The 16,356-nt window shown below is 43.0% G+C and overlaps 1 protein-coding gene across 1 annotated transcript; it reads left to right on the forward strand.

Annotated features, from left to right (window-relative positions):
• Positions 1-776: 776 nt before the first annotated feature.
• On the forward strand, positions 777-16,128 carry LOC147122899 (methylsterol monooxygenase 1-like). Its single transcript, XM_085961995.1, has 5 exons — positions 777-1,110; positions 7,589-7,737; positions 8,881-9,007; positions 11,344-11,498; positions 13,517-16,128. The coding sequence occupies exons 1-5, from the start codon at positions 859-861 to the stop codon at positions 13,722-13,724; spliced, it is 891 nt and encodes a 296-aa protein (XP_085818121.1). The 5' UTR covers positions 777-858; the 3' UTR covers positions 13,725-16,128.
• The last annotated feature ends 228 nt before the right edge of the window (positions 16,129-16,356 follow it).

Raw genomic sequence — 16,356 nt, forward strand, 5'->3', positions numbered from 1 at the left:
CACACCATCCTGACTTAGAAGTATATTGCTGTTCCTTCATCGTCGCTGGGTCAAAATCCTGGAACTCCCTCCCTAACAGCACTGTGGGAGTACCTTCACCACACAGACTGCAGTGGTTCAAAAAGGCAGCTCACCATCACCTTCTCAAGGGCAATTAGGGATGGACAATAAATGCTGGCATTGCCAGCGACGCCCACATCCCATAAACGAATTAAAATAAAACTCGCACCAAGTCCCCTTCTCTCATCACTGTGCTCGTTGACCTAAATTGGCTCCTGGTTAAGCAACGCCTCAATTTCAAAATTCTCATCCTTGTTTTCAATTCCCTCCATGGCCTCACCCCTCCCTATCTCTAAATCTCCTCCAGTCTCCCCTCCCCCCCATATCTGCGTTCATCTATTTCTGGCCTGTTGAGCATTGGTGGCCGTGCCTTCAGCTGCCGAGGGCCTAAGATCTGGAATTCCCTCCCTAAGAGCTGGAAAGTGGCATTAGGCTGGACAGTTCTTTTTAAGCCCGCGCAGACACGATGGGCCGATTTGCCTCATTCTGTACCGCAAATTTTTATAATTCTGATGCGGCTGCGTCGCGGTGCTTTCCCGGCGCCCAGTTCTTTTCTCGAACCCTCCTTTCGCCCATTGGCTCGCGCGCCGGGTCTCGCTACATCAGTCCATCGGCCCAGCCAATCAACGGCCGACGACTGAACGTTCTTCCGCTGGCGGCCAATAAGCGGCGGGTCCTGATGAAACAGCTGATGTTGTGGACTGTAAATACAAGCCAGTGACTGAGCGCGCGCTGCAGGGTCGTTGCTGCCGGACTGGTGACTTGTGCAGAGCGAGCGACAGAACCGGCACAGCAACCATGAACGCCACTGGTGGAGGCATCCTGAGCTCGGCTTACCTGGCTGTGGAATATCTGGACTCGATGCTTCCTGTGAACCCGCTGCAGGGACCTTTCCGGAATGCCTGGAATTATATGATGAGCAATTACACCGAGTTTCAGATCGCCACCTGGGGCTCGCTACTTGTTCACGAACTCGTCTATTTCGTCTTCTGTTTGCCTGGGTTCATCTTTCAGTTCATACCTTACATGCAGAAGTACAAAATCCAGCAGGTAAAAGTGATGGGGGCGGCACCTGACTTGGTTAACATGTTTCTGTCTTTGCGACTGCCGCCCACCTAAATGGTGGGATTGATCCTTCCCTTGTGCTCCGTTTAAAGGGGGTTTGTCTTCACGAAATATTCATTTACTTAGAAACAAACCTCCGCCCCAAAAAAGTTTGCCGAATGCAGTCCAACGATATTTGTATAATTATTATTGTGTAATGTCATTGACAAAAATGATGTGTGGTTGCTGAGTTCTTGCTTGTCCAAACACAAATACTTCGACTTATGTTAAAGGCCTTTACATCTTGCTTTGTGCTTGTGCGATGCCTTTTTTTGTGCTGTTAGGAAGATAATGGTGCAATAACATCTGTGCATTGGCCCACATTCTGTGTCATCCCTGTCTCTCTTTTCCCCCCCCCCCCCCCCCCCACCAACCAAAATAACTGGCTCTTCTCCTCTTAGGCAGCCCCTTGGAACCGAGGATGACTTGCTTCCACATTAAAAATGAGTTCTCAGGCAACTGATGAGTCCAATGTGGGACCTATAGTCTCTGTCACAGGTGGGGCAGACGGTGGCTGAAGGGGCGGGTGGGTGGGGTGCTTGGGTTGACGTGCTTCCGCTTGCTCCTGGCAAAGAGACTCGAGGTGTTCGGCGCCTTCCTGGATGCTTCTCCTCCACTTTGTGCGGTCTTGGGCCAGGGATTTCCAGGTGTCGGTGGGGATGTTGCACTTTTTCAAGGAGGCTTTGAGGGTGTCTTTGAAGCGTTTCCTCTGCCCACCTGGGGTTCTCTTGCCGTGTCGGAGCTTTGAGTAGAGCGCTTGTTTTGGGAGTCTCGTATCGGGCATGCGGACGATCTGACCCGTCCATCGGAGCTGATCGAGCGTGGTCAAAGTTTTGATGCTGGGGATGTTGGCCTGAGCGAGAACACCGACGCTGGTGCGCCTATCCTGCCAATGGATTTGCAGGATCTTGCGGAGGCCGCGTTGGTGATAACTCTCCAGTGCTTTGAGGTGCCTGCTGTACATGGTCTATGTCTCTGAGGCATACAGGAGGGTGGGTATCACTACTGCTCTGTAGACCATGAGCTTGGTGCCGGGTTTGAGGTCATGGTCTTCAAACACACTCTTTCTCAGGCGACCGAAGGCTGCACTGGCACACTGGAGGTGCTGTTGGAATTCGTCGTCGATGACTGCCTTTGTTGACAGTAGGCTCCTGAGGTATGGAAAGTGTTCCACGTTGTCCAAGGCCTTGTCGTGGATTTTGATAATCTCGGGGGGGGGCAGTACTGTGTGCCGGGGGCAGGTTGGTAGAGGACCTTTGTCTTACAGATGTTTAGTGTAAGGCCCATGCTCTCGTACGCTTCAGTGAAGGTGTTGACGATGGTTTGGAGTTCGACCTCCAAGTGTGTGCAGACGCAAGCGTCATCTGCATACTGTAATTCGATGACAGGATGGGATGACCTTGGATCTAGACTTGTTTGATGGGATATAGAGCATTAGGCATTCTTGGTGTTGCATCATATGTTCTTGCTGGTATCTAGGTCTTTACAATAGTTTTTTGGTGTCATCGTACCTTCTTTGTAATAAAATAATACAACAATTTTAGCAGATTCCAGTGTCACGAAGAATGTAATTTCTGATACACTTTTATTGGTAAAACTAATTTGGGTTTATGTCTTCAATTTTTATCTGTTAAATCAAATGCACAGTGCATATCTGCCGAGTAAGAATTTTTTTGGTCCAATATGGAACTGTATCGAATTTACAGCACTAAAACAGGCCATTCGGCCCAATGGATCTATGCTGGTGTTTATGTTCCACAAGAGCCTCCTCCCATTTTATTTTATCACCCTATCAGCATAGCTTTCTATTCCTTTCTCCCTCATGTACTAATCTAGTATGTATGGAACTTAAGTTTCATTGTCCAACCATTAATCTCAGCAGTTTAAGAACCAAAATACCAGCATGTTTTTACAAAAATTGTGATTGCTTTAAGTAGAAGTATTTATGGCATCTGCGGTTTGCACTCTTATCTACAATCCTTATCAAAATGCACATGTTGTAAATGCTGTAGAAAAAACTCACTTGCAGCGCAGAGAGGTCATTCGGCCCATTGTCTGTGTCAGCTCTTTGGTGGCACAGAGCAATCCAAAATTAATCCTACTGCCCTGCTCTCTCCCCATGGTGGTGTATCCTTATTTTGCTTCAAGTGGTGGTGTGCATCTACTTGCTGCTGCTCTAGGCCTTCATTTAGCTATTACTGCCACACCTGGTGGGGCCTGCTTCTGGTACGGTTCTAACGTGTGCAGAGTAAGGTAATAATTAAATAGCAAAATGCTGGAAATCTGAAATAACAGCAGAAAATGCTGGAAACACTCAGCAGGTCAGGCAGCATCCGTGGAGCGAGAAACAGAGTTAACGTTTCAGGTCTGTGACCCTTCGTCAGAACTGGTAAAAGTTGGAGATGTAACAGATTTTAAGCAGGTACAGAGGCAGGGAAAGGGAGGGGAGGAAGGAACTAAAGGCACAGTGGGCGTGGAGTCAGATTGGGTGATTGCTTTGCGGAACACCTCTGTTCAATCTGTAAGGGTGACCCCGAGCTTCTGGTCGCCTGTCACTTTAATTCTCCTCCACTCCACTCCCACGCTGACCTCTATGTCCTTGGCTTCTTGCACTGTTCCAATGAAGCTCTCCATGGATGCTTCCTGGCCTGCTGAGTGTTTCCAGCATTTTCTGTTGTTATTTAAGGTAATAATTAATACAGTATCAGTGAATGTGTCGAGCACAATTGGATCTAGAACCTGGATTCTAGTCCAAGCCTTGTTTATTATTATTGTAGGAAGAGGTTTTTTTTTTAACATGTCCATTTTATTGTGCCATAACTATCTTGGGAGTTATATTAGTTAAAGTTTAAAAACTTGGTCACAGAGGTGGGTTTTAAAGAGCGTCTTAAAAGAAAAGGCAAAGGTTTAAGGGAGAATTCCAGAGCATGGTGCCATGATGTCTGAAGGTACAGCCACAAAGGTACAGTAGGGTGAAGAGAGCAGGATGTACAAGAGGGCCACGGTCATAATGTATTCTGGGGAGGTTGAAAGAAGTGTTAAAGCCTCCCCAGATCTAGGAGTGTGCTTATTTGACTTGAGTAAGGCGTTAGTCATCCACTGTGATTTCATCAGTCTTGAGGTTCTCTTTCTCAGTTGTGCAGAGGACGTAATATCCAAGTGTTTCTTATTCTGTAGCATATCTTTGGTTTAGTTATCTGTTAACATGACCAATTTAGCATATCTACATATCCCTAAAGAAGAAGACATACATTTATATAGCACCTTTCACGACCTCTGGATGTTCCAAAGCGCTTTACAGCCAAAGAAGTACTTTTTGCAGTGTAGTCGCTGTTGTAAAGTAGGAAACGCGGCAGCCAATTTGCGCACAGCAAGCACCCACAAACAGCAATGTGATAATGACCAGATAATATATCCCTATATATCTTAATAAAATATATATGTACCTGTACATATAAAATACTTTATACATATACTTCAAACTGCATCTCATATAGAAGATAGTCTCAGTGCTTTTTAAGGGGAAAAGTGAGAACCAAGCAAGAGATGGCAGGAGACGGAAGCCATAGGCAAAAAGGTTGGATCTTAGCAGACTTTTAAAAGCAGGTAGTGAGGTAGCAAGGTGAAGTGGTTTTGAAAGAACTCCAGACAGCAGGAAAGGTTACCAAAACCACCAGCAGTGGCTGAAAGATTGACCTTTGATGGTGGAGTGGAAGAACGTGTAGCAATCCAGAATTAGGAACAGCGGCTAGAGATTTCCCATGTAGGTTAAGGCATTTGAAGACAAATGACCAGGATTTTGAGATTGATCTGTTGGGGCCAATAGAGCTTGGACAGGAATGGGACAGTGGGTATATAGAACTTTGAGCAGCAAAGGACTTTGGCTGCAGGATTGGAGCATTTTCCAAGAAAGGCATTAGATAAATAAACCCTTGAGGCAAAAGTGTGGCTATTATTCTAGAGATGGGAAGAAGATGGACTGAATGTGGGGTTTAAGCTTTGCTTGGAATTAAATACAATACTGAGGTTGTGCACAATCAGGTTCAGCCTGAGTTGGCAACCAGGGAGTTTTGATGGGATCAGAGCTGAACTGATGGCTTCAGTTTTGTTAGCGCTGAGCCGTAGAAAATTTAAACTCACTGAAGACTTGATGTATGACAAGCAATAGTAATATTCAGCAAAAAGCCCTAGAGTTAATCGTAATGGCAGAGATAATGTTGGGTGATATTTCTGTACATGTGGAACTTGACCTCGTGCTTTCAGAATAACAGCAGGTGGATGAACAGAAGGAGACTGAGGATGGAGTTCTGAGGCACATCAGAAGAGGCATACTAATATGGGAAGAGAAATCATTTGCAGTGATTGTGTTGGGACAGGTAGGAGTAGAACTGAGAGCAGGGTGCTGTTTAAAGCTGGTCATTTGGAAGGCTTATTATCTATTTGCTCGTCTAACTTTTCATGTTTGTGAATATGTGAAAGAATCTTTGTTTTTAAACTCTAAATGGTAGACTTTGGGTTAATACAAGTATTTGGTTAACAGGCAGATGGGCAGAAGAATTTAAGTTTTAAGTAAGCATGTAATAGTTAAGTTATTAATTGTCCCAATTATGCTGTGCCATGGAGTGGTAGGACATTGGCTTCTCCCCCACGGTCTGAGTTAATATCCTGATGGCTGGCTTTAGCCAGTAAAGCCTAGGAACATGTCTGCTGCCTTCCCGCAGAGTGTGGCATGTGATGTAGTGAGGATCGACACCTAGGTGTGGGAACAAATTATTGGTGCAAGTGGAAACATTCTTCATGCTCCAATTTTTCTCCCTTTACCCTTCCTGTCCTGAATGTGGTGACTTGAGCTGGGGTATGGTTCCATTGGCAACTGTGTCCCCTCTGGCCCCACCCAATAACTTACCCAAGTTACATAGAATTTACAGCATAGAAACAGGCCATTTGGCCCAACTGGTCTTTGCTGGTGTTTATGCTCCACACGAGCTTCCCTACTTCATCTAACCCCATCAGCATATCCTTCTATTCTGTTCTCCTTCATGTACTTATCTAGCTTCCCTTTAAATCCATCTATGCTATTTACCTCACCTACTCCTTGTGGTAGCAAGTAAAGCAGTTTCTCCTGAATTCCTTGGATTTATTCATGAACACCACCACCTCTAAGTTCCCCTCCAAGTCACACATCATCCTGACTTAGAAATATATCGCTGATCCTTCATCGTTGCTGGGTCAAAATCCTGGCACTCCCTACCAACAGCACTGTGGGAGTACCTTCACCACACGGCCTGCAGCGGTTCAAGAAGGCAGCTCACCGCCACCTTCTCAAGGGCAATTAGGGATGGGCAATAAATGCTGGCTTTGCCAGCGGCGCCCACATCCCATAAAAACAACTATCATATAGTTTGGGATTCTCCACGTCTTTTCTACATCTACCCTATCAAACCACTTCATAATTTTAAAGACCTCTATTAGGTCACCCCTCAGCCTTCTCTTTTCTAGAGAAAAGTGTCCCAGCCTGTTAAGTCTTTCTTGATGGTTATAACCTCTCAGTTCTGGTGTCAACCTTGTAATTAATTTTTGCACCTTCTCTGCCTCTCTTTTTATAATATGGAGACCAGAACTGTACACACTACTCTTAAGTGTGATTTAACTACGATTCTATAAAAGTTTAGCATAACTTCTCTGCTTTTCAATTCTTTCCCTCTAGAAATAAGCCCTAGTGCTTGGTTTGAGTTTTATGTGGCCTTGCTAACCAGCATTGCTTTTAATAATTTGTGAATCTGTATCCCTAGATCACCTTGCTCTTGTACCCCATTTAGACTTTTATTTTCCAAGGAGAATGTGGCCTTATTTCTCCTACCAAAATGTAACGCCTCACACTTCTCCATATTGAAATTCATTTGCCATTTACACACCCATTCTGCAAGTTTATTAAGGTCTTGATGTTGTCATTTGTGAGCCTGGACAGTGAGTGTTGGTGGCTTTGTTGATGGGGACCAGCACATATGAGCTGCACCTTGTCCTCACACAAACCTTCAGCAGGGTCACTGGGTGATGATTAGTAACTATATGGACTCGTTGTAGCCCCTTTTCATCTTTGTCTTGAAATCTGAAATCAAATGGGCCATAACATCAATTCATTGATGTAGCCTGCATGTCACCAATTTTAATAGTTGTGTATATATAATATCAAATTGCTGTAAAATCCAGGAACCTTGTTTGGAAACTGAGGTAAGGGTAATGACTCAATGTTGTAAATGTAGTACTGGAGTCCATAAAAGCCAAGTGTGCACTAGAACTTTGTTAAATAGGCTAATGGTCACTATTAAATAGTTTCTATTTTTAATGTAAGTTTTTCTTCATGTCAAAGACATTCTGTGATTTAGATTACATTCTACATTGTATCTGTTTCTTTTCTTTCCAGGACAAACCGGAAACTTGGGAAAAACAATGGAAATGTTTCAAGGTGCTGCTCTTCAATCACTTCTGTATCCAGTTTCCCATGATCTGTGGCACCTATTACTTTACTGAGTACTTCAGCATCCCTTACACCTGGGACTCTATGCCAAGATGGTACTTTTTATTGTATTTACTGTATCTTTGGTGTTGGGGAGAGTTTCCTTAGTAGTACCACTTGTATTTAAAGTTAAAAATGACTTTCATTTGCTTTTATTAGAATACTTCATCTTATTTGGGAAACGTTGCTTGGACTTTATTTTTTTTTAAATGAGAATGATTAAAGAAATGTAGTGCCTCACGACTGACCTCGGGACGTCCCAAAGAGCTTTACAGCCAATGAAATACTTTTGAATTGTCACTGTTGTAGTGTAGGAAACATGGCAGCCAACTTGTGCACTGTTTCAGTGATGTAGGCTGAGGGCTAAATGTTGGCCAGGACACGGGGAGAACTTCCCTGCTCCTCTTCGAATAGTACCATGGGATCTTTTACATTCACCTGAAGGGACAGACAGACCCTCGGTTTAGTGTCTCAACTGAAAAACAGCACCTCTGACACTGCAGCACTCTCTGTCTGTATTATGTTCTCAGGTCTCTGGAGTGGGACGTGAACCTACAACCCTCTGGCTCAGGGGCAACAGGTCTACCACTGAGCAAAGGCTGACATCTAATCTCAGATGGGCCTGTTTTCTGAATTAACTTGGCACGAAGAGTAGGAAGTGTTTTTTTTTGTGGAACTGCGACAGGCTGTTGGAAATATTTACAAAGTGTCTTACTTTACCTGATCTATATACATAGGATTTATTTTTAGATGCTGTGACTATGAATACCTTTTGTGGAGGTGGAGGTGGAGGTGGAGGTGGAGGTGGAGGTGGAGGTGGAGGTGGATTTTGTTCAGTTTAATTTTTTCCTCCCTTGAAGAATGGGCCCCACCACACCTGAGTGTACAGCATAAGGCTTGTTGTCTAGATCCAGACATGTTAACCTGGCCACTAATAATTATATTCCAAACAGCCATGCTCCCCTCAAACTGTATTACATTAAAAAGTTAAAAAAGAATTGCAGATGTCTGCGCCTTGGATTGTATGTGAGAAAATTATCCTTTTACTACAGTATTATGCATATAATTGTGTCACTGTTTTTCCAGTTTTTCTAAGCGTTTGAATTGAATGCTGCCTGTGGCTCCACCCAATTAAGGTATATGCAACTGCACATTGACTGGAGAGCATGCTCCTGACTATATCCTGTGAATCACTTTAGGTACATGCTGCTAGCCCAGTGCTTTGGTTGTGCAGTTATTGAGGACACATGGCACTACTTCTTGCACAGACTGTTACATCATCGGAAGACCTACAAATATATTCACAAGATCCATCATGATTTTACAGTAAGTTCCAAGCTGTACTAATTTTATTTTCTGAAAGTGCTCGCTCTTCAAGTCAGATAGAGTTTACCCAGAAGTGTGATTAAGTTGTCCTCTTAATCTTATTCATAATTTTCCCTGCAACTCTAAGGCTCCAATGGAGATCTCTTTCTGAAATTCGGTTGTACTAATTTGAATTTGTGCAACTTCTTGGTGCATTTTTAATCTTGGACTTCAATTTGCAAGCTTTAGTCCTTGATGCTGGTTGGTCAGTGTTTTGTTGTTTGTGTTTAGTTTTCTCAGGTACTTTTATATTGTGTTTCTAAATTTAAAAAAAAATACAATTCAGTCTTTGGAATTGAAAGATCTTTGTTTTACCTGGAGAAGAAAAGCACATTGCACTTTTTAATTTATTTTATTGATTCACAGGATGTGGGCATCGCTGGCAAGGCCAGCATTTATTGACCATCCCTAGTTGCCCTTGCGAAGGTTGCAGTGAGCTGCCTTCTTAGACTTTGTTTTATTTAATTCAGTTTCAGAAAAGATTGAATTTAGTACTGGCAATATTCTCTACTTGTTTTGTTGTCTATAGTCATTTGCAAATTGTGTGGAAAAAGGTTTTTTTAAGTCTTTAAACAAGAGTTTCTATGAGGCTGTTGATCACTCTTCTAAACTCTCTTCAGGATTTAGTTGCAAGCGCGACTAAACTAGTCTGTTACAGTATGGCCATTTTTTTCTAGCTCTCAACTGTGCAGTATTATTAATGGCACCAGTTGCAATGGGTGTGAAACCCAATTTTTGAAAGAAATAACTGGTTAGTTGGCAATGAATTCTCCAGTTGCCAGAGTTCACCAAAATGAACCTTGAGCAATTTATAATGGGGAACAAAGAAATGGCAGACCAATTAAACACATACTTTGGTTCTGTCTTCACAAAGGAGGACACAAATAAACTCCCAGAGATGTCGGGGAACATAGGGCCTAATGAGAGGGAGGAACTGAATGAAATCAGTATTTGTAGGGAAATGGTGTTCAGGAAATTGACGGGATTGAAGGCCGATAAATCCCCAGGGCCTGATATTCTACATCCTGAGTATTGTGTGCAGTTTTGGTCGCCTTACCTGAGGAAGGACGTTCTTGCCATGGAAGGAGTGCAGCGAAGATTCACCAGGCTGATACCTGGGATGGCAGGAATGACGTATGAGGAGAGATTGGGTTGATTGGGCTGGTACTCGCTGGAGTTTAGAAGAATGAGGGGGGATCTCATTGAAACTTATAAAATTCTAACAGGACTAGATGCAGGGAGGATGTTCCTGATGGTCGGGGAGTCCAGAACCAGAGGTCACAGTCCAAGGATAAGGGGTAAGCCATTTAGGACTGAGATGAGGAGGCATTTCTTCACCCAGAGAGTGGTGAACCTGTGGAATTCTCTGCCACAGAAGGCAGTTCAGGCCAATTCATTAAATATATTCAAGAAGGCGTTAGATATATTTCTTGAGGCTAAAGGGATCAAGGGATATGGAGAGAAGGCAGGGACAGGGTACTGAGTTTGGATGATCAGCCATGATCTCATATTAAATGGCGGAACAGGCTCGAGGGGCCGAATGGCCTACTCCTGCTCCTATCTTCTATGTTTCTATCTGAGAAACTGAACTCCCCATGTAATACTGACATCCCTACCGTGAAACTTCTTTTAGGAGGCTTTACATCCAGGGTTTTCTTTGATACTATTGCATCTTTTACATCTTTCTAAAATGCTGAGAGGCACAAAACATTAGATCTCAGCAGGTTATTTAACTTCATCTAGGAGTGCAACATTAAAGGAGACAGGCACAAAATTGTCAAATTTCAAGAGAGGTCAGAGTTTGGAAGAATTTATGCATGCACACACACACACACACACACACACACACACACACACACACACTAGGGAATATACAGAATGAACTGCCAACAAAACTAGTTGATGCGGCATTGATTAATTCCTTCATAAAAATGCCGGGTAAGTGTCTTGTTAGGAAAGGATTTAAAGGTTATATAATGTCCAAGGTAGTAGAACATGTACTACTGACAAAATAAAAATATCAACGGTGGAAAGCAAATTGTTAGGTTTGACAAATGGAGGGAAAAGTGTTAATGGGTGAGCAAAACTCCACAATATCTATCCTTGAAAGTAGGGCTGCAGAACTTTGCCTTGCTGAATACAGTTTGGTATTGTACATGACAGGACAGACAGTACCTGCTCTGAAAGGAATGGGGCTGATGAAACAAATGTTCCTCCCGCGCCCCCCCCCCCGTGCTAAAAATGAAATTTTACCATAAATCAAACTACGCCATATTTATAAAAATACTTTCTTTTAGTCTCCATTTGGCATGCAAGCTGAATATGCTCATCCATTGGAGACCATTATCCTCGGTGCAGGCTTTTTCATTGGAATCATGATCTTCTGTAATCATGTGATGCTGCTGTGGACTTGGGTCGCTATCCGTCTGCTGGAAACTATTGATGTTCATAGGTAGGTCTGAATATATTGTATAATAGTTACAGGTGGGACAAGACTAGCTGATTAAAACATCGATCAACAAATTACAAGTAAAAGATTGGATCGGACATTCCCATTTTAAGGAGCAGTTACTGCTGTATTACCAAATTAAATGCACTGGGGAAAAAAAACCAATTGTTTGCCTTGAAATAAAGGCATTGTAACTAAATTAGTGGTACTTTTGAATGTTTTTTTGTTTTCATTTAGTTTCCTTATACAATGATTGATTAATCCTTTCATGTAAGTGTAGAATTACTACTTAAGCTGTGCAGAAATGGGGGAAAGGAAGCAAAATGCTATCAGTTGAACTGTCATTCATTTTGAATCCTTTCTCGCATCTCCATTTAAAAAAAAAAAAACAACTTTACATTAATTTGTTTTTGCAGGATATATGACTTAAACCTTAAGCCAATCTAGCTGTAGACATTGTCATAAGAATTATTAGGAACAGAAAAAGGTCCATCTCTTTTCCTTAGACCAACTTCCTACCCATCTTCTCACTATATGCTTAATCTCTCCTCTCCAGAAACACATTTTGCCTCTTGGACCCATATATGTTTGTAGCTTCAATCCCTTCCTTGGTAACTTATTCCGCAACTCTACTGCTCCTTTGCATGAAAATGTTTTACATGACTTGCTCCATACTTAACATTTCCAAATTTTGAACTTGTGCTTCATGGAATATGAAAATTTGCCTATGTCAGTTTTCTTAATTCCCATGATGATCTTGTAAAATCAACCATTGGTAGTAGAGGTAAGCATACCTAACGATTGGCATGTCCCACTAGTTTCACCTTGTGATCACGGGATTGTGAAGTGAACCTCCTCTCAGATGTGTTGCTGAGCTACCAATTGTGTACTTCACTACATAGCCTCGTCACATGTTGCATACAGGGAGGGCCTCTTGGCTTGAATAGATCCACTTCAATGAATCATTCAGCTGGCAATTATTAATGTGATAATCTGCATCCTTCTTGTAAGAACATAAGAAATAGGACTAGGAATAGGCCATACTGCCCCTCGAGCCTGCCTCCGTCATTCAATAAGACCATGGCTGAACTTTTGCACCGACTCCACTTTCCTGCCCTATCCCCATATCCCTTGATTCCCTTAGTGCCCAAAAATCAATCTATCTCAGTCTTGAATATACTCAACGACTGGGGTAAAGATTCACCCCTCTGAGTGAAGATATTTCTCTCTCTCAGTCCTAACTGGCCGACCCCTTATCGTAAGACTATGACCCCTAGTTCTAGACTCTCCAGCTAGGGGAAACAGCCTCTCGGCATCTACCCTGTCAAGCTCCCTAAGAATTTTATACATTTCAATTAGATCACCTCTCATTCTTCTAAATTCCAGAGAATATAGGCCCATTCTGCTCAATCACTCATAGGACAGCCCTCTCCTCCCAGGGATCAATCTAGTGAACCTTTGTTGTACCCCTTCTAAGGCAAGAATATACTTCCTCAGGTAAAGAGACCAAAACTGTAGCTTTGTATTGCCAGCAAACTTGGATATATTGCACTTGGTCCCCTCACCTAAATCATGAATATAGATTGTAAATAGCTGAGGCCCAAGCACTGATACTTGCAGCACTATATTGGTTACACCCTGCCATCCTGAAAATGATCCGTTTATTCCTATACTCTGTTTTCTCTGTTAATTGTACATCATTCTCAATCCTCAATTTATTCTAATATATTATCCCCAATCCCATGAGCCTATGGAAAAATCCCATGTTTCCAGATACAAGGCAGCGGCTCAGCACTTGCCAGACTTTGTCATGATCCGTCTTTTCTTTGGTTAAATGAGTTAACCTTTTTTTAAAAAAATAAATAAAATAATAATAATATTGGCTTTTCTTCTAAATTGTCATCCTTTCAGTATTAAAGGTTTTTTTGAATGAAAGATTATTGTAGCTATTTTTTTAGTATTGATATGTGCCACCCTTATATAGTGTTATTTTAATAATATCTTGCACTTTTTACCTCCAGTGGTTATGACATTCCTGTGAATCCCTTGCATCTGATTCCATTTTACGCTGGAGCTCGGTTTCATGATTTTCACCACATGAACTTTGTTGGAAACTATGCTTCAACTTTCACCTGCTGGGACAAAATCTTTGGCACTGACTCCCAGTTCAACACTTACTGCACAAAGTTAGCCAACAAAGAAAAACTAGAGGATAAGAAGATAAACTGAAGTCCCATCAGTGTGTCATACACCGTTGAACAATCTTCTTTCCAAGTTTCTGATTCAGGTCAGGAGTATTGATAACTATTCATTGAAATTATGAGAATATGGCATGTAATGCCCTGGGCTTCTACTAAAGCTCCCCCGAGTCAGCTCCGGCTGTGATGTATTATTTAGGCTGTGCTGGAACTTTTTGTATCACCAGTTTAGATCTCTTGTGTAGTTCCAGAGACCTTTGAGATCTGGAGGTAGGAATTCCACCTCCCTGAAGTCCAAGGAGTTGACATCTCTTCATACTTGACCAGTTACTACCGTTCTACAACAGATTCACCAAACCAAAAAAGAGTTTACAGTATTAAAGTAAATGTGGCACAATGTGCTACACTGACACTTCTAATTATTCAGAGTGAAATGTAAATTGCTTTTTTGAGTCTTAAGCACTTATTGTGTTCCCAATCTCAACAATAACAATGCACCTTGATAGGACTAAAGTCTGTATTTGTTAGATCAGCAGTTATATTGCTTTGGACCACTTTGACGAATAATCATTTAGATGCCTTGGGTGTGGACACACACCACACCCTCCACAGACATATATACTGTGTTTAGAATTAGCTGCCCAAATATGAAAGAACATTTTCCTTAAACTGGATTAATTTGCAGAAGCTTTTAAAAATGTTCTTGGTAAATGTATCTCATTAAAATACTGACAAGGAAAACATTATGGATATGAAATCTGAACATTGAAACACTGATGAGATTACATCACTGGGACTTAATGGAATTGATATGTCTTCATTTTTCCCATCTGTGCCTACTAGTTGGGGGTTAAAGAAGTAACTTGTGATGTGAAGTAAAAGGTGTTGCTATGGGAACCCGCATGGGCCCTAGCTATGCCTCCCTGTTCATGGGATATGTGGAACACTCTTTGTTCCAGTCCTACTCGGGTCCCCTCCCTCACCTCTTTTTCCGGTACATCGGTGACTATATTGGTGCTGTTTCCTGCTCTTGCCGTGAACTAGATAAATTCATTCACTTTACTTCCAATTTCCAGCCTTCCCTCACCTTCACATGGTCCATCTCCCTTCCCTTCCCTTCCTTGACTTCTCCATTTCTGGCATTGGCTTTCGACAAACATCCACTACAAGCCCACCGACTCCCACAGCTACCTGGACTACACTTCCTCCCACCCTGCTTCCTGTAAGGACTCTATTCCATTCTCCCAGTTTCCTCGTCTCCGCCGCGTCTGTTCTGACGATGCCACCTCCCATACCAGTGCTTCCGACATGCCTTCCTTTTTCCTCAACTGAGGATTCCCCTCTACTGTGGTTGACATGGCCCTTGACTGTATCTGTTCTATTTCCCGCACTTCTGCTCTCACCCCCTTCCCCTCCCTCCCAGAACCACGATAGGGTTCCCCTTGTTCTCGCCTTTCACCCCACCAGCCTCCACATTCAATGGATCATCCTCTGCTATTTCTGCCACCTCCAACGTGATCCCACCACCAAACACATCTTCCCCTCACCTCCCCTTTCAGCATTCTGAAGTGACCGCTCCCTCCGCGACACCCTGGTCCACTCCTCAATCACCCCCAACAGCCCTTCTCCTTCACCTGGCACCTTCCCGTGCAAGCGCAGGAGATGCAACACATGCCCTTTTACCTCCTCCCTTCCCATTGTCCAGGGCCCCAAACACCCCTTCCAGGTGAAACAGCGATTTACTTGTACTTCTTGCAATTTAATATACTGTATTCGCTGCTCACGATGCGGTCTCCTCTACATTGGGAAGACCAAACGCAGATTGGGTGACCGCTTTGCGGAACACCTCCGTTCAGTCCGTAAGGGTGACCCTGAGTTTCTGGTCGCATGTCACTTTAATTCTCCGCTTCACTCCCACTCTGATCTCTCTGTCCTCGGCCTATTACATTGTTCCAATGAAGCTCAATGTAAGCTCGAGGAACAGCACCTCATCTTTCGATTAGGCACTTTACAGCCTTCCAGACTCTATCAAGTTCAACAATTTCAGATAATAATCCCTGCCCCCATTTTTCATGCAGTATGATTTTGCCATTCCCATTTGCAACATTTTCACTATGTTCTTTCAATTCCTTCCTCCCCTCCTAAACCCCCTGTGGTAAACCACTTTTATCGTTCACTATCGTTACACTATAGTTATCACTGTTATATCGTTACTCTATGGTTATCACTGTTCACACTGTTGTATCACTATATGAGGTCGCCTCTTGTCACACTGTTATACCTGGGCTGACCACTGCTGACTCCGCCCATGGCTCCACCTACCTGCCCAGGTATAAAGGTGGTCGACTGGCTGGTATTCCTCCTTGTTGGATCCGATCACCCACGAGGGTCGGCTCTGTTATTTAGCCAATAAAAACCTATAGTTACTTTCTTAACTCGTCGCTTTTCATTGGATGAATTGATAGGTATATCAATTTTATTGGCTAAATTTTAAAATGTCGTTCCCTGAGCAGCAAAGCGAGCAGCAAAACGACCAGCCAGACGCCGAGCTACAACAGCCACAGCAGCCAGCTTGGCTGCGAGCCCTCAGACCACCGTACCTGGATCTAAACCCACAGGCTGCAAACTCAGCCCTCGACTTCGAACACTGGCTGAGCTGTTTC

Source organism: Somniosus microcephalus, chromosome 2, assembly GCF_052327205.1.
Source record: "Somniosus microcephalus isolate GS21.2 chromosome 2, FLI_Smic_1.0, whole genome shotgun sequence".
In the NCBI taxonomy this organism is placed as follows: Eukaryota; Metazoa; Chordata; class Chondrichthyes; order Squaliformes; family Somniosidae; genus Somniosus; species Somniosus microcephalus.

Bases quoted from the DNA above. Each gene is read 5' to 3' on its own strand.
- LOC147122899 (XM_085961995.1), top strand. From the start codon at position 859: ATGAACGCCACTGGTGGAGGCATCCTGAGCTCGGCTTACCTGGCTGTG. The intron at 7,738-8,880 runs GTACTTTTTATT...GAATCACTTTAG, and splicing joins TGGGACTCTATGCCAAGATG to GTACATGCTGCTAGCCCAGT. The intron at 11,499-13,516 runs GTAGGTCTGAAT...TTTTACCTCCAG, and splicing joins GAAACTATTGATGTTCATAG to TGGTTATGACATTCCTGTGA.